The 22,748-nt window shown below is 47.0% G+C and overlaps 1 protein-coding gene across 6 annotated transcripts in view; it reads left to right on the top strand.

Moving 5' to 3' along the window:
* The window catches only part of MCF2L (MCF.2 cell line derived transforming sequence like), a 171,680-nt gene that overhangs the window by 33,078 nt on the left and 115,854 nt on the right, over window positions 1-22,748 (top strand). Inside the window, exon 1 of one of the 6 annotated variants that reach the window (XM_081046576.1) lies at window positions 20,759-20,780. The exons of 2 other annotated variants lie outside the window; for them this stretch is intronic. Coding sequence is in view for 2 of the 4 variants with exons in the window: in XM_081046577.1 (XP_080902703.1) it covers window positions 21,322-21,400 (79 nt within the window). In the remaining 2 variants the exon portion in view is untranslated. Of the gene's footprint in view, window positions 1-20,758; window positions 20,781-21,142; window positions 21,401-22,037; window positions 22,162-22,748 lie in introns of those variants that run through there. 3 more of the 6 variants (XM_081046577.1, XM_081046582.1, XM_081046579.1) reach the window with 3 other exon arrangements.

Raw genomic sequence — 22,748 nt, 5'->3', positions numbered from 1 at the left:
ATTTGTGGAACATAGCTAAAGCAGTATTGAGAGAGAAAGCTATAGAACTAAACGTATACATCAGAAAATAGGAAAATTCTTAAGTCAGTAATCTCACTTCCTACCTCAAGAACTTAAAAGAAGAGGAGCAGAATAAACCCAAAGAAAAAGCAGAAAGAAATGACAAGAACTGAAGTTAATGAAACTGAAAATAGAAAAACAATAAATAAAATTAATGAAACGGTAACCTGGTTCTTTGAAAAGATCAATAAAATTGACAAATCTAGCCAGACTAAAAAAGGAAAGCAGACAAAATTACTATCGGCAATGAAACAGGAAATATCACCAAGACTCTACATTGAAAGCATAATAAGGGAATCGACTCTGAATAACCCTATACACATATTTGACAACTTAGTCAAATTGGTCCACATCACAATCAACAAGAAATAGATCACTGAAAAGCTCTACAGCTCACTGCCAAGTCTGCACATACAGGCTGCAATGGAAGGGTTTCACCAATTCACAGAATCGAGTTTGTGTGGGAAAGGCAGGGAAAGGGAGCTTTCCTTTTAGATAGCTATGACCTTGACTGGCTTAAAATAAATATTGCTACAGATTTATAGGTCCAGATCTAAAAGTTTAAATAGATGTCAAAGTAGGTTAACTCAATTTCAGTGACCTTGGTCTTGAGCCTTGGAAAATACTGCCTCTAAGTTAAAGCTTGAATAAATGACATTTCTAAAATTAAATCAGGTGAGTTTAAATATTCAGCTGCTAGGCTAAGGAAGGCGGAAGGCAACAGACCGATTCTGGCGAGTGCCAGTAGATGCATATTGCATCCTCTTGCTTTTGGAGCATTAATTGGAGCTTTAAAGTAAGCTCAAGGTAGCCTGCCCTCTCCCCATGCCTGAGTGACCAGCACCTCAGTTGGTATTGGTCGGTGTGCTTCCTGCACATACCCAGGTTCCCTAGTTTCTATTTTCTGGACATATCAGCGATGGTGCACTTACTGCATCATCCTTTCCTGCTAACCACATCCCTCTTTGGGAGAATAGGGAGGAAGCTCCATTTACTTCAAAACACTTGAGTCTCCCACATACCAGTCCCTGACCTCTGGGCTCAATGAGAAGCCAAGTTCTGCAGCACCTCAATGATGCAGCACCTCCCTTCTCCTGACCTTGTTTGGTATTTTGTGGATTGTTTGTGGGGCATATTGGTGGGAAAATCTGAAAAGGTTGATAAAATCGAATTTCAATTTGTTACTATTAATTTTCTAAACAGAGTAATAAGTCAACTTCCTAATTATAAATTGGCATGTTCTCCAGTGTTTACTGTTTTGGACTGAAGTCACACGGAGCAGGACTATAAACAGCAATCTGCGTCAGAAGTGGGACTACACCGTGCTGCAGACTGTGTTATCATTCCCATCAGTGGCTCTATTGTTACCAGTTTCCTTTCCACTTCAATGCCAAATCCACTGGCCAGAGGGAGATGGGGCATAGAGCACTCAGTGTGAAAATTAATGAGGCAGGTGACAGCTACATGGCCATTTTTTTTTAACAAATTCTGTTTTTACAAAGAGCAGTTAATACTTAGGAGGGGCAAGTATGAGTATGGGTATGACCTGGGTATGCGGGGTTGCTTCTCACAGGTGAATCTCTGTCCTGTGGGCTAGCGCTCTGAGCGAACCCCTCTCAGTGACAGCTGAAATCATCTCTGCTCACTGCAGGAGGTAAACATAATGCCACACTTTGCTGGGAGCCCTGTTTTGGAGTTTGCACTTATTTGACGCTTTCTTGGTGAACCGGAAGGTACCTTTCCAGCACTGATTTCCTGTAGGAATGTGGTGAAAGGCTGGCCATCTGACACTGCAGTCTGTGGAAGTATTAACCACTGGTGTTCATCTCTCCCAGGTTTCATCAAATGAAGGTGGCCACCTCTTCTCAGGCTGCTTACCATGGGGGACCGTGGGGAGGATCAGCTGGCAGCAGCCTAAGGGAAGGAGCTCATTGACTGAGAGGTGGTATTCACACTAACATATATACTGAGCCACCAACCCTAAAGGTGACATGGGAGCTCAGAGAAAGAGGACGAGCTCTCTCTGCACAAAGTTCAGTGATAGAAAATGGAGGTGGGAGAGACCCCCCTGCACGTCTCACCAGCTGTGGTCTCCAGAGGGAGATTGAGCCAGTCTATTGGTGCACGTCCCTTTTTTGGCCCACCCAGACCCCAACCACCAGGGACTGCCATGATCTCTGTTTTGCAGCTTTCCCTGTCCAAGCCTTCCAGCTGGGGGAGCTGCACCCAGACTCACGGGGCTGGGAGAGGAACAGACAAAGACAGGGTAGGACCAAGGAGGCTGATCCCTCTTCCCTGATGTTCTCTGAACATTACTTTATTTGACAATCTTCTAAGTGCAATTGAAGTCTTACTTAAGTTTGCTTTCATCACTGAACGTTTTCTGCATTTGTCTTGTCACCCAATAAGATTGTAAGTCCCTTGGAGCTAAGGATCATATTTTATTTTCCTATAATACAAGTTTTCCCAAGCCTCAAACATAGTGGCAGCAAAAGAATGAAATTTCTCCACCTCTGCCCACATATTGTTGCTGAATCCCACTTCCCTCCCTCCTTCCTCAGCTCCTTTAGGACTGGCCTTGGAGCTCTGGGTCATCTTACTGTTCTCAGTGTCCCAGCTCCCTCCTCCCGCTGACACCTCCCAGAGGTGGGAAGGTGGCCAAGGCCACTGCTTTGAAGGTGGCCCTTTCCCAAAACCCCCAGCTATATTCTTATGTTGGTTTCAGTGCTTTCAATGCCTCACTAAGATGTCCAGCCTTAAAAAAGCAGGAAATCCTGCCATTTGCGGCAACATAGATGGACACTGGAGGACACTGTGTTAAGTAAAATAAACCAGACAAAGAGGCACAAGCATTACTTGATTCCACTATTAAGAGGTGTTCAATAGTCAAACTCATAGAAGCAGAGACTGGGATGGTGACTGCAGAGGCTGCTGGGACGAGGAAAGGGGAAAGTTCAATTGGTATGAAGTTTTGGTTATGTAAGATGAATAAATTCTTGAGATTTGACGGACAACATATTGCCTTTAGTTAACAACACATAAAAATGTGTTAGGAGGGTAGACCTCATGTTCTTACCACAAAATAGGGGGGACAGAGGGAAGTATTTGGACGTGAGGGATATGTCTGTTCTGATTGTGGCGAGGGTCCAGACTCAGCAAACTGTACACATTAAATAGGTGCAGTTCTTTGTATATCCATTATATCGCAATACAGCTATTTTTAAAAGAAAATGCTGAAATAAAAAATTTAAAAGATGTTAGTAGAACCACTTATTTTTAACTTTCTATTGTACCCCATTGTCCCGTAGAGTTAGGTGTCCACCGGGACCAAATGATCACCCCTGAACGACTGTTTTCCTTGGGCTGAGTCTCTCCCCCTTGGTGGGCCCCCAGGACTCTGGTTTAATTAGGGGGGTTGTGTTCTCCTGGGCCTCAGGAGAACAATACTCTGGGTCTTCTGCTGTGTTCTGTGTGTGCTTTGCAGTGATGGGTACACTGCTTTGCAAACAGCAGGTACTTGCATTTTCTGGCTTGCTCTGTAAGGAGAGGAGCAATTCTGGGATACCCAGCTTTTCTGTCACATCTGCCTGCTGTAATCTTTGTGGAGACCTGGCCAGTGCCAGTCTTGGGGTCTTGCACCCTCAGACCTCGCAAGTCAGGGGCAAATGAAGGGTGACGTGGGTAGGATCTAAGCCACAGAAATAGGGGCTCCAATAGGTGCTGGATGAATAAATCTGCAGCAAAGCGAAAACGGCAAAACCTCAAGTCTCTGTCTGGGTCTCATAGGTCAGGAGTGGGAGGGAGGACTGGATCCCTGCAGATTGCCATGGGAAGTCCCGAACAAATTCTGAAACACAGGGGACATGGCCATAGGTCTGACTGGGTTTGAACTGTGTGGTCCCTTCTGGCTTTTATGGGCTGATTCTCTGAATATTATAACATTGGCTAATATTTACCAAATGCTTACCACACACCAGGTATTGTTATAATCATTTCCACGTATGTAATCCTCAAAACAACCCAAGGACTATGTACTTTGTGACCCCCATTTTGCAGATGGAGAAACTGATGCAGAGAAACAATTAAATAACCTTTTCAAAGTCTCCCACCTAGTAGGTGGCCATGCTGGAATTTGAACCCAGGTAGTTGACTCTGGAACCCACACTCTGAATCACATTACGAGGCACAGCCTACCGGTCCAGGGCCACAAAGCGTGCTTTCAAGCACTTGGCATTCTGTATGTGAATGTCATCCTGAAGGCCCAGGATCAGAGGCTTGCTGTTGGGGCATAGCCACGTAGACACATCCTGAATGTGTGGGCCTTTTAAATATATGCATGCAGGAAATCCCCCGACACTTTGTGGAGAATAAAATCAACTCAGGTTGCCAGACTTGAGTTTAGATATTGCATTGAGTCCCAGTGGGATCAATGCCAGATCCTTCAAGGCCAACGGTTACGTTTTACTCTAGTTTCATCTGGTTTCTTAGAAAGTATTTGAAATGAAGGAATAAAGTCCAGAAACCACAGTGTATTGATGAATGTTTCCTATATCCCAGGAGGCATGATTACCAAGGAACCCAAATGACCAAATACAAATGGAGAGTAAGTGGCACCGTGCCCGTGTGGCCACCCCGGGGCGAAAGTCGCTGCTCTGATTTGAGGAGGCACAGGTCTGCACTGAAAACCTAAACTCCTGTTCAGATAACATGAGGAGAATATTAGCAGTCAAAGATAGCTTTAAAGCATTTTGCCTTTTGAAAACTGTATTTTCAGCCTGAACTTGTTTTATATATTGGACCCTATTTTGATAGCTAAATATCAAGATATATGGCCTGAAAACGGCACATGAAAACGCTCTCTATAGAGTTAAGTTGTAATGACATTCTGAAACCTCATTTTTAAAAAGGGGTCAGTTGCTATATAATAGAACACCTGATATGTTTCTAACACTATTATATTGTATCACTTTGTTTATGGGCACTTGGCCCTTGTAATCACAGCAAGTGGGGGTCTGGACAGGTGATTGTCCTCAGGGCAGCATGTTTGGGATCCTGCATTTGCTCATGGAAACAGCCAGGGCAAGCCCTGCATTTCGCGTCTTGCTGCCTATACACTTTTGTTGGCTGGCATGGACTGCCATTGGATTGAAAGGAGGCCACCCCCGTGAATCCGGGGTGCAGGTGTGTCCCAGGCCTGGCTCTCCCACCAGGTCTCCTGGAAAGCCAAGCATGTTTTGCCTAAAACCTCACACTGTTTGATTTATCTGACCACAGGACATACCACTCACGAGGTTTTCCTTGATAGTGTGCTTGTCTGTTAGATTATCAAACTTTACATGCATTTATATAACATCTCAGGGTTTTTATCAGTTCCCGTGGAGAATGATCCTCGGTCCTCACAGCCAGAGTCTGTGGTCACGGTCTGGCCTTTGATGCACGTTTTAGAAGTGTGCCTCTGTTTCTCCTCACATCGGAGCCTACCAAGGGGCAATAGCTCCTGCCTCTTCCCTTTATCATCCTCTATGGACTGACAGTTTTGTGATGTTGTATTTGAAGCCTTATAAGCCAACCTCCCAGAGAAGGAAAACAAAGAGCAAAGGATCAGTGGTGATTTTCTATGAATGTGAGTCTGGACAGCTCTTACTGGACTGCACAAATAGAAGAGCCTTCACCCCACAGGCTCCCTGCTGCTCACAGATGTGCAGCCACGTGATTTACAGGTGTTACAGGACAGCCGGTCAGCACAGAGGCATTTTCCAAGAGTCCCTGGTGCTAGTTTTCTTAGAAAACATGCTGTTTTCAGAGATGGAACTAATGCTTGTATTTATGAATCAGTAGCAGTCCAGTTATATCTCCAAATTATAGAGAGCTTTGTGTTTTTAGGCCTACATGATGCATGTGTGTGTGTGTGTGTGTGTGTGTGTGTGTGTGTGTGTCTCCTGCCATGTGGGGCTCTCATGTCGAATTTCTTGGACCTCAGGTGATATCAGAGCATCCTTTGTTTAAGAATAGTGTGTGGCTCGAGGAGGACTTGCACACACCTTGCCCCCCTGGCATAGCCTCACACGTTTGGGGTCTCCTCCCGGGGCGGGGTGGGGGGGCTGTTCCTTCTTGAGAACAGACTGTCCTTTGCTCCTGCAGGAGGTAGATGAGTCACCCTGGGAGAGCTACTGGGCTTTCTAACGCAGGATCACAGGACAATAGATGATGAAGGAAGCTGCCCATTGTTTTCTTAAATATCAGCTGGTAAAGGCATTCTCCACTGTTTTCAGTTCATTTGTTTTCTCATGATGAGAATGACTATTTCATTCTCCTAACATAGACAGGGGCAGAATATCCGTTGGCAAGAGGGACATCAGAACCTCAAAAGTCTTAAAATTAAAGACTTTTTTAAGACTTAAAAAAGTCTTAAAACCTAAAAACGCCTTACAATTCACACATGCACGATGGCATTGCCCTTCTGCAGTGACCTGGGCAGCATGTCTGTATTATCCAGGAGCACACGTGTGGCGCTGGGTCAGACCCTCCACTCCCCGACAAGACTATACAATCAGATTTAAAATATTAGAAATGGACACGCACGCTCACTAGGTTTTCTGAATAATCACAAATATTTACGTGGTGGGAGGTGAACAATTGAAATATTGAGCCTGTTTGTCTCTCAGCAGAGCCACTTGCTCTTCTTACTGGTGCTGCAGGGTGTGTGCCGGGCCTTGTGTTGGCCCTGTCCAGAGGTACCGCTGTTCCTGCTGCCTGCCCTTCAGTGGGTGCTCATGGCCCCCTGCTCATTCTTGTCGCTTCACAGGGAACTTGGATTGGGGTGGGCGCTTAGGCTCTTCTCCCAGGGGGTGGGATGGGGCGCTGTCCTGTAGAAGGGACTTCAAGGTTTTTGTGTGCATGGTTACACCAGCTTCCTGTTGCCTCTGTAATGAATGACCACAAACAGTGGCTTAAACAATACACAGTTATTACCTTACAGTTCAGGAGGTCAGAAGTTCAAATCCCAGGTGTGGACAGGGCTGGTTTCTTCTGAAGGCTCCCAAGGAGAGTCTATTTCCTGGCTTTCTCCAGCTTCTAGAAACACCCACATTCCTTGGCTCATAGCCCCAAATCCTCCAACCTCTGCCCCATGGGTACATCTCTTCTCTGTCTCTGACCTTCCTGCCATCCTCTTTTGAGGAACCTGTGATACATTAGGCCCACCCTAATAGTCCAGGATGATTTCCCCATTTTAAGATCCTCAACTAATTTATGTCTTCACGAATTATGCCTTTGTCCACGTAAGGTAACACATCTAACACATCCACAAGTTCTGAGAACTAGGATGGGGACGTCTTTGGGGACCTTCATTCAGCCCCTCATAAGGGTTTTCTCAATCATTTACAGGCTAGGGTTCATAGGCTATTCCTGTCTTGTTCCGAGCTATGGCAGCAGCTCAGGTGGGGACCCGGAGGGGCTGGCTGTCTTTTTCGTTACGATGACCAGGGTTACTTGGGCGTGCAGTTTTAAACTTCCAGGGATGTTAAAGTTCTCTTTGCTTCTCCTTTCCCTTCCCTTAATGGAGTGCCTGGTCTCCCACTGTCCCTGCCAAGGGGACTTCTGGCTGTGCTGGGTGCCGCCCTGCTCTCAGGTATGCCCAGGTGAGAAAAGTGGCAGAACTTCTACAGAATCTTCCAAAGATCTAGTCTGTTAGATGTTTGACATAAAATATGGCTTAAAGTCATAAATCAGAAGAATGAATTAATTTTATGTTACTGTTCCATTGTCATAACATAAAGTAAATGTAGGCACTGCTATGATTTGAATGTTTGTGTCCCCCAAAATTGATGTTGAAATCCTCATGCCTGATGTGGGGCCTTTGGGAGGTGATTAGGTTCTGAGGGTGGAGCCTCATGAATGAGATTTGTGCATTTATACAAGAGACCCCACAGAGCTCCTGCACCCCTTCTGCCACACGAGGATGTGGGGAGAAGGCCCTAGAAAGAGGATTCTCACCAGAACCCAACCATGTGGGCGCCTTGACCTCAGACTTCCAGCCTACAGAACTGTGAGAAATAAATTTCCATTGTTTACAGACCACCTATTTGGTGGCATTTTGTTATAGCAGCTTGAACAGAATATGATGGGCACTAATATGCAAGTGTGAGAAGGTCACTTTACACTTTGTGTTCATTTACTGCTTTATGCCTGTATGAGCATTTTTGTCATGTGAAATCTTTCTGACTTGGAGGCTAGTCTGCTCGTAAGGAGGTGCACAGGCCTGATGCCCCCAAACAACTCGCTCAACATACACAGCTGGGATGTGTCAGGGCTGGAGCCAGTCTGGCGGCGTAGTTAGAATAAATGCAGAACCCCAGGAATATGAGAGGAATGGGGTGGAGTCCCAGGCCTGGCACAGCCCTGCCCCTTCCTGAGGCCCTGGCCCCCTTCTTCTCATGGGCCCAGCAGAACAGGAGTCCAGCTATGGGCTTCCCCCTTCCACCTGCTCACTCTCTGCCTGACAGCGTCACTCAGACTCATGAGTTAGGGTCCCAGTTAGGGTCACTCCTTTGGAGAGGTCACTCTTGTGTTGCAGTGTCCTTGTCCCAATCGGTTAGAGGTCATTTATGGCCTGCCAGGTGACCTCTGTGAAATTTCCATAAACAATCCCCAGGAAATGACAAAAGCTGCATCTCAGCTTTCCTCCTGTATAGCTGGCTTTGTGACTCGTTGGGAAATACACTGATTTTGCATTTCCTCTTAGAATTCACGACAGATTTTTATAAGATGACACCATCTGCACATCCACTCCTCATCTCCGGGGGATTGGGCTCTGCTGAGCTCAGGAATGGCATTTCAGAGCCCATCACAGGCTCCTGAAAGAGCAAAGCAAGGGGAAGGACGGCCTCTGGTCAAGAGGGGCCTCCATTCCTGGTTCTCTCCAACCTCACAGCTGGGACCTGCTAACGTGAGTAGGACACTGTCTGTACCAGTTCCCTGACCACTCATGGAATCCAGAGCATGTGGCCGTGCCCAGATTAGCCCCTCTTGTTACCCTAACAGAGGGGGTCTTGGTGATATTTTATTCTGATTTCATAGCTTGTCTGTTATTTTTCGTCATTAAAATAGCTTCAGTTTAGTTTCTAAGGCTCAATTCTGTTCATTAAAAAACTTCAATCTGGATCTCTTCCTCTTCCACCCCTTCCTGCCCCTGCAGGGCACAGGTCTTGGGATAGAGGGGTGGGGGCTGCTCTTCATGGACCACCTTCCCTCCAGTGTCTTCCCTGTCGGGGCAGGGAGAGAAGACACGTGCTATGTGCACACATGCACGAGCATGCACACACGTGTAGACTGACATGCCTGGCTATCTTCCCTGGTCCTGCCTCTTGTGTGCTGCACTGGGTGGGAACCACTTGTGGTGATAGGCCAGGCCAGCCCACTGTGGCCCCAATTCTGGCTGACCCTGGTGGTGGCCACCTTTTCCTGGTGCCTCCAAGCCCGATGGCCTGTACAGACCTGTGTCCCCTAAACCTCATCAATAAGGAACTCTTTAACGCTGTTTGGGCAGCTGCCTTTTTTTTGCCATCTCTCATGAGTGCTCTTTTCCTCCATAGCTGTATTGAGATATAATTAACACATAACATGGTGTGAATTTAAGGTGTACAACATGATAATTTGATATACGAAGCTCTGACAATTAAGTTCGTGAACTTGTTGTAACACTGTTGCTTATCTTTTTTGATAGCAGAGAGCTTATTCATTATGAATTTGTACCAATTGGACGAATAGTTAACCAAGTTTACTATTTGGAAGTGCTGAAAAGGCTGCGTGAAAAAGACAAAAATGACCTGAACTTTTCACCAACAATTCATGCTCTTGCATCACGACAATGCACCAGCTCACACGGCACTGTCTGTGAGGGAGTTTTTAGCCAGTAAACAAATAATTGTATTGGAACACCCTCCTTACTCACCTGACCTGGCCCTCAATGACTTCTTTCTTTACCCGAAGATAAAGGAAATATTGAAAGGAAGACATTTTGATGACATTCAGGACATCAAGGGTAATACAACCATAGCTCTGATGGCCATTCCAGAAAAAGAGTTCCAGAATTGCTTTGAAGGGTGGACCAGGTGCTGGTGTCGGTGCATAGCTTCCTAAGGGGAGTACTTCAAAGGTGACCGTAGTGATATTCAGCAATGAGATATGTAGCACTTTTTCGAGGATGAGTTTGCGAACTTAGTTGTCCAACAAAATGATTACCATGATAAGGTTTCTTAACACCTTTACCATGTCACATAGTTACCATTTCCTTTTCTTTTTTATTGGGGAATATTGGGGGACAGTGTGTTTCTTCAGGGCCCATCAGCTCCAAGTGATTGTCCTTCAATCTAGTTGTGGAGGGTGCAGCTCAGCTCCAAGTCTAGTCGCCGTTTTCAATCTTAGTTGCAGGGGGCGCAGCCCACCATCCCGTTCAGGAATTGAACCATCAACCTTGTTGTTGAGAGCTCGCCCTCTAACCAACTGAGCCATCTGGCTGCCCCTCCAGCAGCTCAGTGGCAGCTCGTTGTCTTCAATCTAGTTGTGGAGGGTGCAGCTCACTGGCCCATGTGGGAATCAAATAGGCAACCCTGTTGTTCAGAGCTTGCACTCTAACCAACTGAGCCATCCGGCCGCCCTACCATTTCTTTTTTTTTTTTTTTTTTTTTGAGGTGAGAACATTTAAGATATTCTATCTTAGCAGCTTTCAAATATACAGTACAGTACTACTAACCATAATCACCATACTGTACATTATTAGGTCCCCAGAACTTTTCTATCTTATAATTGAAAGTTTGTACCATTTGGCCAACACCTCCCCATATCCCCCTCCTTTCAGCCCCTGGTAGCTGCCATTCTACTCTCTGTTTCTGAATTTGGCTTTTTCATATTCCACATATAGTGAGATCTGTCTTCTTTCACTTAACATAATGCCTTCATATTGTCACAAATGGCAAGATTCAGTCTTTTTATGGCTGAATAATATTCCATTACATTTATATTTATATATTTATATCGGCGGTGCCAAAATATATATATACACATGACTTGCATTCATCTTTTGTTTTCAGTGTATATTATTACAATTTTAATGTGTTTTCCTTTCTTAGAATGTGTATACATTTTTTGGCACTGTGTGTGTGTGTGTGTGTGTGTGTGTGTGTGTGTGTGTGTGTAACATTTTCTTTATCCGTTCATCCATTGAAGGACACTTAGGTTGTTTCCACGCCTTGGCTATCATAAATAATGCTACAGTGGGCATCGGAGTGCAGATATCTCTTTGAGATAGTGATTTCATTTCTTTGGCTATATACCCAGAAGTGGAATTGCTGGATCATATAGTTCTATTTTTAAATTTTTGAGGAAACTCCACACTGGTTTCCATAGTGGTTGCACCAATTTACATTCCCACCAACAGTGCACAAGGGTTCCTTTTTCTTCACATTCTTACCAACACTTGTCATTTCTTGTCTTTTTCATAACAGCCATTTTAATAGGTGTGAGGTGATATCTCACTGTGGTTTTGGTTTGCATTTCCCTGATGATTAGCGATGTTGAGCACCTTTTCATGTACCTGTGTTGGCTATTTATGTGTCTCTTCAGGTCTTTGCCTACTTTTCAATCAGATTATTATTATTGTTATTGTTATTATTAGGCTATTGAGGTGCATAAGGTCCTTATATATTTTGAGTAGTAACCCGTTTCAGATAGACGGATTGCAAATGTTTCATCGGGGGATGTGTTCCCCCCTGCCCCCCTGCATGTTGGAAGGGAGAGAAGAGGGGAGGAACCTCACTAGTGAGTGTCCATCCTAGGTCTGGGGCTTCCAGGATGTGCGGGAGCGGGGTGTATGGCAACTGCAGGAGAAGGTGATGCTTGTAGGAACTCAGCAGGGGTGACCTGTCCTGGGGGCCTAGTCTCCTCAGCAGCCAGCACAGTCAGGGATTGAGGTGGGGCTTGGTGAAGCACAGGGACAGCCATGCAGTGTCCCCCTCTCTGAGCGTCTGAAGTCACTTCCTCACGTCAACTCTGGAGGACGGCACAGAAGAAGGCTCCTGCTTACAGATGCCTCCAGCCCAGCTTGTTCTCCCGGCCGCCATCCCACAAGGGCACAAACCAGGGAAGGTGTCAAAACACGCCTGGAGAGAAGAGGCAAACAGAGGTCTGGGAAATAAATAAGCAATCTGTCTAATTAGCTGGGTGGGCTGGAAGTTCCCCGACACTAATTTAGCACCGAGGATGTTAATTGTCCCTTCTGCAGGGAAAATTGTCACTTTACATAGAACAAGTACATTGGGTCTAAGATTCAGTTTATCCTACACATCCACTCACCCATCTCATCCTGAATGTGCGTAAGGATTCATCTCTGTGAGCCCTTGAGACCAAGTTCTGAAACATCCCAGCCAATTGCCAGATCACTGGCTGTACCCCCGTTAGCATCTAGCACCAACTTATGCCCAGGGCACAGGTATTAACTTTGAAAGTGCTTTTTGCCTCCCAGCAGTTCTTGTCAGCGAAATGCCGTGTGGATTCTCATGTGTCCTCATGCAGTGCTGTCATCCCAGACATGCTGTGGGGGATGTGAAGTTCTGGAGTTCTTTCTCCTCTGAGTGGAGTCCTATCTATCTCTTGTACAATATGACTCATCTTTCCTTCCAGGTCAGGGGGTTGATGCCAGGCAGTGTCATAGTCACAGGGGGAGATGGAGGTAATGGTTCTTTGGCTTTTATTTTTTTAAACCTCATCAGCCATCTGCTTTCAGATGCTCTTCAGGGTTTTATAGTCATTCAACTCTTCAACCAGTGGGAGCGGGAAGGAATGGCCAGTGGCCTGGAGACTAGGGTAGCTGCCCATCAGAATGAAAGGGTGGTCCATGGGCATGCTCAGTGAGGGAAATGGTCACCATTAATATACCATTGCCAGGCCTGCCATCCCTTATGAATTGTTCCAATCCCTCTGTGTCTGTCTTTTTGATAAACTTTCTTAGTTCTTTACCCACTGTTATGTGTTGGGTTGTGTCCCTTAAAAAGATATATTGAAGTCCTAACCCCCGGTACCTCAGAATGTGACCTTATGTAGAAATAGGGCCATTGGAGATGCGATTAAGATGAGGTTGCACTGGGGTAGGGTGGGCCCTCACCCAGCGTCTGTTGTCTTTATAAGAAAAGTACAGAGAGACACACAGGGAGAAGATGTCCATGTGACTGGGTGAAGCTGGAAGAGAAGGAAGGACTTTCCCTTACAGGCTTCAGAGGGAGTGTGTACTGCTGATACCTTGATTTTGGGCTTCTAGCCTGTGAGAGAATAGCTTCCTGTTGTCTTAAGCTGCCCATTTGTGGTACATCGTCATGGCAGCCCCAGGAGACCGCCACACCCTTTCCTCTTCAATCCCCAAGACTTCCACCACAGTCCCTTTCCCCCCCAAGGATGCCATGGAGGCCTGACCTGTAGCCTGGGCTGGAGATTTTATGCATGAGGTTCAGTTTCACCAAGACCAGAAAGGAGGGAAATCGCGTTACTCAGGCCTCCTCAAGCAGAGCTGAGAATTGTGCACTAAACAAGTGTGCCTTTTGAGGAGGTGGCATGTGGCTGACAGGTGTGACTTCAGTGTGGCAGGTCCCAGCTAGGGGCGAGTAGACCTGGGCAGACAGCTCCCAGGCACAGCCTGTCCAGGTCTGACCTGCTCCTCTCCATCCTCTAAGACTCTGGGGATGTAGGCCTGTGACCACAGATGTTTCAGTTACCCATTTGTGTGGGGCTTTGAGACGTAGTGTGTGCCACCTTGGGGCTGGTGTGAGAGGCTCTTGCCTCACTCTAGGCCGTGGTCTTTAGCTCATAAGTTTCTGATTTTGTATTTAACTTTAGAAAACGAGAATCCTTACCATGCAAATTCTTAGCAATGCTGGGCTGGCCCCAGGGACAAGGTGTGTCCACTAGGACTCTACCTGTGGCAGGGCCCTCCCTCTAAGGACAGCTGTTGAACCCAGCCTTTTGTGTGTGTACTTGGTGAAAATACATATTAACACATGTCTACACATGTGAAAATCAGGTACATATTTCAGAAGCTTTGAAAAAGGCTATGCCCTTTAGTCTGTAATTCTATTTCTGGGAATTTAACAGAGAAACAATTAGACGTGAGAAAAAAGCTTTCTGCCTGCCATTTTTTAAAAAATCTTATGATTATCCATAATAGATTTTTTAAAACCTGATTAAATTTTAAAACACATATCCGAGGGAACATTTACACAGCTATTAAAAATCATGTGGAAGAGTAGCAGCATGAAAAATGTTTGAGTAAAACATTTGTTACGAACCATATATATTGTTATAGTTTGTGTAAAACTACATCAGAAGGATAAACAAAAGACTATCTCTACTTGAAGCTGTTAGGATTTATTTACCATATTTTCTAAAGTGAACACAATGATTTTGTACTCACACAAAAAGTACATGTTATTTTGTTTCTTGTGTTATCCATCAAAATGTAATGATCATTTGTATGTGAGAACATTAGTCCCAATCAGCCATCCTATCAGAATTTTCTCACCAAAAGAACGTCTCCAAACTGGCTAGCCTTATCTACTGATTGTACATTTAAAATTTGTATTATGCGGATTCCAGACAGCCTTACCAGAAAGCCATGAAAAAGAGAGAAATCCAACAGTTTAGTCTCTGGTTTCCCTCAGGTCACAGACCACGGGAGAGGACTCAGAATGGCCTTGCCTTGTTCTATCAAGCAGGACACACACCAAGGACTGTATTTGAAGTGTTCCACTCGCCTTTCATCTCGACCTTTGCTTCAGTTCTGTTTCCGTTTGGAACAAATCCAAACAGTACTGCACTGGCCTACAGACCCAAACTGGGAATACCGCTTCTGAGGGGCTTTTGCTCTGTGTAATGCCAAATTCTTTTTAAAAGGGGGAGGGAGGAGGGTTCAGGGATAAATTTCAAGATGGGGGCCCATATAATGACCAAGCGGAGAGGACATGTCTTGTTGAAATGCTGAATCAAGAATTTCCATCCTCTTACCCTCTCATACATTTAAAAAAAAAAGAAAGAAAAGAAAAAAACTTTACTGAGGAGTAATTGACAAATATAATTGTATATATTTAAAATGTACACTGGGAGTAGTTGATACACATTGTGGAATGACTACCAGGATTCAGATTATTAGCACATCCTTCACCTCATGTAACATGACTCTGTGTGTGTGGGGGTGGGTGCCATGAAAATGCTGGAGATCTACTATCAGCCCCTTTCAAGTACACAGTACCACATTATTAGCTATAGTCAGCATGCTCTATGTTAGGTCCTCAGATCTTATTCATCTGATAACTGGAAGGCTGTACCCTTTGACCTACATCTCCCCATTTTCCCCTCCTCTTAGCCCCTGGCAAGTACCATTCTACTCTTCTCTGTTTCTACAAAATTGGCTTTTTTTTTTTTTTTTTTTTAAGTTTCCACATATCCGTGATACCGTGCAGTATTTGTCCTTCTCTGTTTGGCTTTTTTCACTGAGCATCATGCCCTCCAGGACCATCCATGTTGTCACAAATGGCAGGATTTCCTTTTTTTTAATGACTGAATAATTATCCATTGTATATGTACACCATATCTTCTTTATTCATTCATCCCTTGAAGGACACTTAAGTTGTTTCTAGATCTTAGCTATTGTGAATGATGCTGCTTATGAACATGTGGGTGCACATATCTCTTCCACAGGCTAATTTTGTTTCTTGGGATATACACCCAGAAGTGGAATTGCTGGCTCATATGGTAGTTCTGGTTTTAATTTTTTCAGGAATCTCCGTACTGATTTCCCTCAACCATATGCGAGGGTTCCAATTTCTCCACACTCTCACCATCCCTTGTTATCTCTTGTCTTCTTGACAGCCGTTCTAACAGGTGTGAGGTGACATCACCTTGTGGTTTTCATTTGCATTTCCCTGCTGACTAGCGGTGCTGAGCAAACTCTAGCCCTTCGTACATGACGTACATGACGCAGTGAGCCCTCTCCTAGTTGTTCCTCTCACAGTGTCCTGCGGGAATCCTGCCTTTCGTTTTCTGAATATTCTGTCCCCATCTTTGGCCCTGGGTTAGAGGAACGGTAGCGAGTGGGGGTCTCAGGCACAGGGGTCGGGGGTCATCCTGGGTGCTGGGTGGGGATGCTGCTGGGTCACGAGGGTCTGGAGAACAAGGTTGTCTGAGAGCCAGGCGAGGTACCCGCAGTTTGGGGTGAGGACGGTGCTCTGGTAATATCACCGCGGCCTCTCCAGTGTTCTTGTTTCTTCATGGGCTGCCCACCTCCCCACCTTCGTGCCCCCCCACCTGAGGACTTAAGTCCCCGGTCCTGTTTTCTTCTCTTCCTAGCCCCTCACCTCTCTCCAGACCCCGCCCCTCTGTGAAGTTGTGTCCTCGGGGACTAAGGGATGAAGACCCCTGGCCCAGACTCTCTGTTCCTCCTCAGGAGGAGTCCTGCAGCTCCCTCTGTAGCATGTAAAAATGTATTGTAACGTCCTTAGACTCCCTGTACCCATGCCTGTTCAAGGAAAGTCAGAGTCTCTGCGGCCCCTTGAGTCCCTCCCGTCAGACCATCTCACCTCCTGCCTGGGGATCTGGGGAACCAATGCCACGTGTCCCTAAGACCATGTAGCCTAGTTTAGCCTGTTCCTGAATTAGGTATAAATGGGATCATATATTACATTCTTTGCAATGCCCTGTTGTAGTTCAAGTGATGTAAACCACCTGTTTCTACTGGGGCATGGTTTCCTGTCCTGTGACCACAGCTCACCTTAGTTATCCAGTCCACTGTTGGTGGGCCTGTGTTGTCTTCAGTCCTCCTCTCCCCTCCTCTGTCTTTCCTCCTTTTCCCCCTCCCTCTCTCCTCCCCTCCCCTGGCTTCTCCCTCCATCTCCTCTTCCTCCCTTCCTGCTGTGGGGACAGAGTCCCAGAGAGCAGTTTCCAGGCTCTCGGCCTCACATGGAAAGGTGCTGGCTTGGGTGGTAGATGGCCATCAGCTGTGACTAGTTGGCCATCAGCTGTAACCAGGTAGCCAATTAGCCACTGATATAACTGCCGTGGCTACACTAGGGGGGTGACAGAGAAGTGGACTGTGGATTGCAGTTAGCAAGTGGGGTTGGCAGAGAAGTGGGTGGCAGGTTGCGGATCGTGTGGCTCCTGCTTCCTGTGTCTCCAACCCAGCCGCCAGCGAGAATATAGTGGTATGACTCCCAAATCTATGGCTCCGTGGGGGTTCCTTTTTGGCCTCACCATATCCTGCGTTCTTGTGCGGGGAGCGGGAGCTGAGACCCTGCATTACATCGCTGTTCCTCCTTTCCCTTCCTCTCCCCTTCTTCCCCCACAGTTGTAAGTGGCACTATGCAGACGTTGGTATCTGCGGACACTGGTGTGCGTGTGACAGAGCTCATTGCTGGAACAGGAGCTATGCCTCTCTCAGACTTCGTTATACAGCTTCACATCCGTTCCCAAAGGAATTGTGCCAGTTGACACACCTTGTTCACCAGCTTGTTCACCATCTGTCATCGGGGATGTGTGTCCTTGTTAGTGGCCAGCCCCCATTCAGAGTGGAAAGGCAAAGAAGGCAGGGAGCTCACCTGCCTTGCTCGGTCCTGCTCCCTGGAACCAGTGCCTGGGCCTGGCTCGCAGCACCGAGGACGAAGTTGTTCAGGAGTCACAGGTGCGTTCCCGAAGTTCCCCACACTCCAGGAAGCCTCTTGTCAGACATGACACCTGCTCCACAGCCCAGCTCAGGAGTGAGGCTGTGCTGTTAATGGTTGCAGATTTCTTCAGGGAGTCATTTCCAAGTCTCCCTTTTTTCCTTGCTGCCCCAGCCTGCCCTTGATGTGGGATAAGGCCGTGCAGGAAATACATGCGTGCTCACTTTTCCTGGCCAGCTTCCAGCTGCACCTAGACCTTGATGCTCCTGTCTCCTGTTACCTCTCACAATGGCTCGCCTCCGCCTTCCCTGCCTCTCCGGAGATCCCCCACCTGTCTCATGAGGGCGGGCTCCCCGGAGCTCCTGGTTTCTCAGAACTTGACCTGCATACCCCTCCAGCTCTCTTGTTTCCCACCTCCCTTTCATGGCTAACTTTCCGGAACAGTTGCTAAGAGGATGTGTTTCGTATCCTGGTATAACATTACGTTCCACCTTCCCACCTGGGCACCGTCTGGCCTCATTCAGAGGGATGAACAATCGTGCTCTGCTCCTCCTTTCTGGGAAGGGGCAAGGGAGTGATGGAAAACAGGCCTGTGCCCTTGGGACACTTGGGCTAAGATTCGTTATGCTGTGTTAGTTTTGGGACCTTTCCTAACTGTCCCTATCTAACTGTAAGAGACATTGGGGGTGACATTCCAATTGAGATATGACATGTCCCTGAAGCAAACAGTTGTTTTCTAGGTCTGTGTTTATACACATCTCAGTTTGAATCTTGCCTCTGCCACTTATCGCTGTGTAAACTTGGGCAACTTACTGAACCTCTCTGTGCCTTATTCTGCAAAACGGGGTAAAAATAGTGCCTACTTCCTAGATCCCTGTGAAGATTAAATCAATTCATACCATGTGAATTTAGAAGGGTCACTGGAACTTAGTAAGTGCTCAATAAACTCGTGGTATTTTTATGATTGTTATATTTAAGGCAAATATTAAATGATTTTTATAGAAAGCACCATTTGTGCCATAATTTAAGGAGAGAGTAAAGATTAGAGAGAGAGAGAGAGAGAGACAGAGAGAGAGAGAGAGAGACAGAGAGAGAGAGAGAGACAGAGAGAGAGAGAGAGAGGGAAAGTAGGTGGGAGGGAGAGAGGTTTATTTTTAAGTGACTGGATCACACAATTGTGAGGGCTGGTAAGTTTCAAATCTGCAGGGCAGGTTGCAGGCTGGAGACCCAGGGAAGAGCAGATATTGCAGCTGGAGTCTGAATTCAGTATGGTGGCAAAATTCCCCCTTCCTCTGGGGATGTCAGTCTTTTTCTCTTAAGGCCTTCAACTGATTGGATAAGGCCCACCCACATTAGGGAGAGTCTACTGATTTAAATATTAATCAGATCTACAAAATACCCTCAAAGGGACTCGCCAGACTAGTGTTTGGCTAAACATCTGGGCACTGAAGCCTGGCCGAGTTGACACAGAAGAGCAACCATCACAGATGCCATCAGACTCAACCCTGATGCCGCACTGGAGTTAGCAGCTTGGTCTGAGATGGCACCAGCCAGATGTGTTTGAGGGGACAGAGTGGATGACAGGAAAGAAGCTGAGAGTTTGAGTGGAGAATGGGAGTCTTAGAGCAGAGTGGGTAGAAGTTTTGCCTTTGCTTTCCTTTTGGTTTAAAGATGGGCTAGACTCTCACAGTGAGTGGGTTTCCAAGTGTGAGCGGGCAGCATCTGCATCACCTGGGGTGCTGTTAGAAATGCACATTCCTGGTGCCCCAGTCCTACTATATTGGAAACTCTGGCCTTCTGGGTTAACAAGCCCTTGGGGGATTCCAGTGCACCCCAAGTCTGAGCACTTGAGTATACTTCTGTGCCGGAAGAGGTGGGTACCATGCAGAGAGGTGGAGACGCCTGGGAGAGGGGATGACCTGGCCAGGTGTGTCTGAGGAGGCCTGAGGGAATGTGGCCTGGGGTTAGTTTGGGCCGAGGACAAGTGTGGGTGTTATTGCCTCTGGAGTAGGAGCAAGGCAGATGGGAAGGAGAGGGCCTGCGTTTTAGGACTCTGCCAGGTGATGGGCCTTCCTGAAGTTGGAAGCAGCTGGTTGTGATGGGGGGAAGGGATTAGTGATTGTGAATGGCTCCTGTGGCTATGGGCAAAGCTACGGTTTGCTTCAGCAAGGGGCAAACCTCAGACTTTTGTCCACAAGGGAAAGGCTCTCTGTCTGCCCTGTGGTGACACCTTTCCAGACCCCTCCCCTCATTGGGCTCTACTTTGAATCATACAAAACTGATATTAAATGGGTTTTGATGTGAAAAAGAAAAAGAAAAAAAGGTAGCAATTTCTCAGTTTTACCCCACACCTTCCATGTGTGGTTATTACACATTCATTTCATGTTGCAATGATTTGTTTCCAGATCTTCCTTGTCCCCCAGACCCATGCGCTCTCTGAGACCAAATATTGTGTCACCTTCATCTTTTCATCCCTTGGGCCCAGCTCAGGGCCTGACAGTCACCACACCAGGAGGTGGGCATGAGTGAGAGTTTGAACCTCGGCCACTCCTTGCTTGAATTTCCCAAACATTCATGGAAATAGTCACTTCTTCCTGAAATACTTCTTCTGCAAGGAAGGGCATGCTACCTGTAATGCCAACCACAAAAGGATGGCAAGCCCCCTGGAAAAGGAGAGGCCTCATCTAGGGCCCAGTGTGCACACCTGTGTTCTTGCACGTCCTTGGGATGTGGCAGCCCTAGCCCTGCACACACGACTCGCATGGGTAGGGCGCTGAGGTGTAGAATGCACAGGGTGGCTTAGTGCCAACCATGGTGAGGTCGGAGGGCCAGAGACTGCGGCGCGCGCTTCCCTCGCCGCCTGCGTCCTTGGCAGGCGGTGCCTTGCGGGAGCGGCCGGGCCACCCGAGGATCCACCACGGACCAGCGGACCCACTGACCTGGGGCGGCCGGGCGGCATGCGGCGGCACAGGCAGGGCGCGCTCGGCTGCTGCAGCCTCTGCACCTGCCCAGGGACGGCTGGAGGTAAAGGGGGGCGGGCAGTTTCTGGGCCGCCCTGGCGACCGCCCCCAAGCTGCTCTTTCCTCTCCCGGAGGGCGCAGAGACGGGGAGTGGGAGGCGTGGGCTGGGCTGCGCCTCTGCGTGGGGTAGCGCTGCAATCCCACGTCTCCGAGGGGTGCACACGCGGGACTATCAGACGATCGGTGGGTGTACACACTTGAGTTCCAGATCACCGGAGTAGGTGCACACGCAGGGCTCCCTGGTGACCTTGAAAGTGCACATGCGGGGCTTCCAGGTGACCGCAGGGGTGCACGCGTAGCTCCCTGGTGGCCGCGGGAGTACGCGTGGCGGGTGCGCTTCCGCTTCCGCCGAGCAGCCCCCACCCTGGCGCAGGGCGCGCCCCTTGGCGGGGCTGGGGACCAATCCCGGGAAGGAAGGCACCACCGTGCCCCCCCACCCCCAGGCTCGCAGCCGCGCCCCCTCCCCACTCACACTACTCCACCCATGAAGCACCTTCTGGTGCAGAGGAAAGCAGCCGCAGAGAATCGTTTTGTTCTGCGGGAGGATGAGGTTTTGGCTGAGAAATGAAGAGATGGCCCTGGAAGAAATGGTGCAGAGATTAAATGCGGTTTCCAAGCGCACTGGTAGGAGCTGCTGGCCTTGAATTACATGTTCTTAAGCTTGACATCATGTGTTGAATGTGTCTAATTTTCGTATAACAGCCTTCTTTTTTTCCCCCTAGCAGTGATAACAGAAAAGAGCAGATATGATGGGCATTTGGGAGCTGATAGGTTTCTGTGGACCGTCAGCATGATTTTATTCTGCGTTTAGGATAGTGAACATAATTGCAGATTGGTGATACAGGCTTTCCAGGAGATCCCAGTTTTGCATGTGGAGCTGTTGTCTGAAATGTGCTCATGCAACCTGCATTTCAGTTGCATTTGAAACCATAGCGATGGAGAAAGCATGAGTATTTGTGGATAAAAAATAATGTGAGCCAAAGGCTTTGAGAGCCAAGGGCTTTGAGAGCCTGGTGTAGGGATAGTAGAGATACCAGAAGCTCATTTTGAGGGTAAAAAATCTGGATTATCAGGTGGTTCTTTTCTTCACCAAATATAATTTCACCTAAAAACAAGTGTTTGAAAATGGTATAGGTAAGGTGCGGGAGAATAGCATCATTGGACATTCATTTTCTGTATTAATTAAACAATTACTTAAAATAAGCTTTTAGAAGCACTGCAAATGGATTCGTTTAGATTTAAGAAAATACTTAGCTGGCGGTGTCCTGCTATTGGCTTTCAATCAGTCACATCTGAGATTTCCTGCTGCAGTATGCAGGAGGAAAACAGTTGGCATTAACTAGTTTTCCTTGAAATGAAGAGGAAATAATCATATATCATTAAAAGTAAGTTGCCAAATTTTTGTCTGATATTGTCATATGTTATGTTATATACCATTATCTCGTTGTCTAAATACTTTCCTGAGAGATTAGATTTTGTCAGTAATTTGATTTAGGCGTGGTAGTCTTTCTTTCCTCTCTCTCTCTCTCTCTCTCTCTCTCTCTCTCTCTCTCTCCCTCCCTCTCTCATAAGTGGAAGACCCCCAAAGGATTTTGAGACCAGAGCAATGATTATATCAGCATAAGCATCTTTTGTGTGGGATGGTCTAACCAAGACTTTTAGAGACATTCAGTTTTTAATGGTGATTTTCATGATTAAAGCTACTGGATTTGTTGTATATGGGTCAAAAGAAAATAAAGCCATTTTTTTGCCATCTGGCCTCTTATTCTTAGAAAGGTAGCTCCCTTTTTTTGAAACGTGAGTCGCGTTTTGCTTGGTGCAGGATTTGGCGTATGGCTGAGGTAAAGGGCACGAGGCCTGCAGATTCACAGGAGGGCTCCCACTTACGGGGGAGAGGGCTGTAGGGATAGCACCCTCCTGCTCTTCACACTCTCTGCATTGGGCCTGGAGTCAGAATTACAGAGCAGGAACT

The sequence above is a fragment of the Rhinolophus hipposideros genome, assembly GCF_964194185.1.
Source record: "Rhinolophus hipposideros genome assembly, chromosome: 4".
In the NCBI taxonomy this organism is placed as follows: domain Eukaryota; kingdom Metazoa; phylum Chordata; class Mammalia; order Chiroptera; family Rhinolophidae; genus Rhinolophus; species Rhinolophus hipposideros.
Note: the sequence above shows the minus strand (reverse complement) of the source record. Positions and strands in the feature narration are given on the sequence as shown.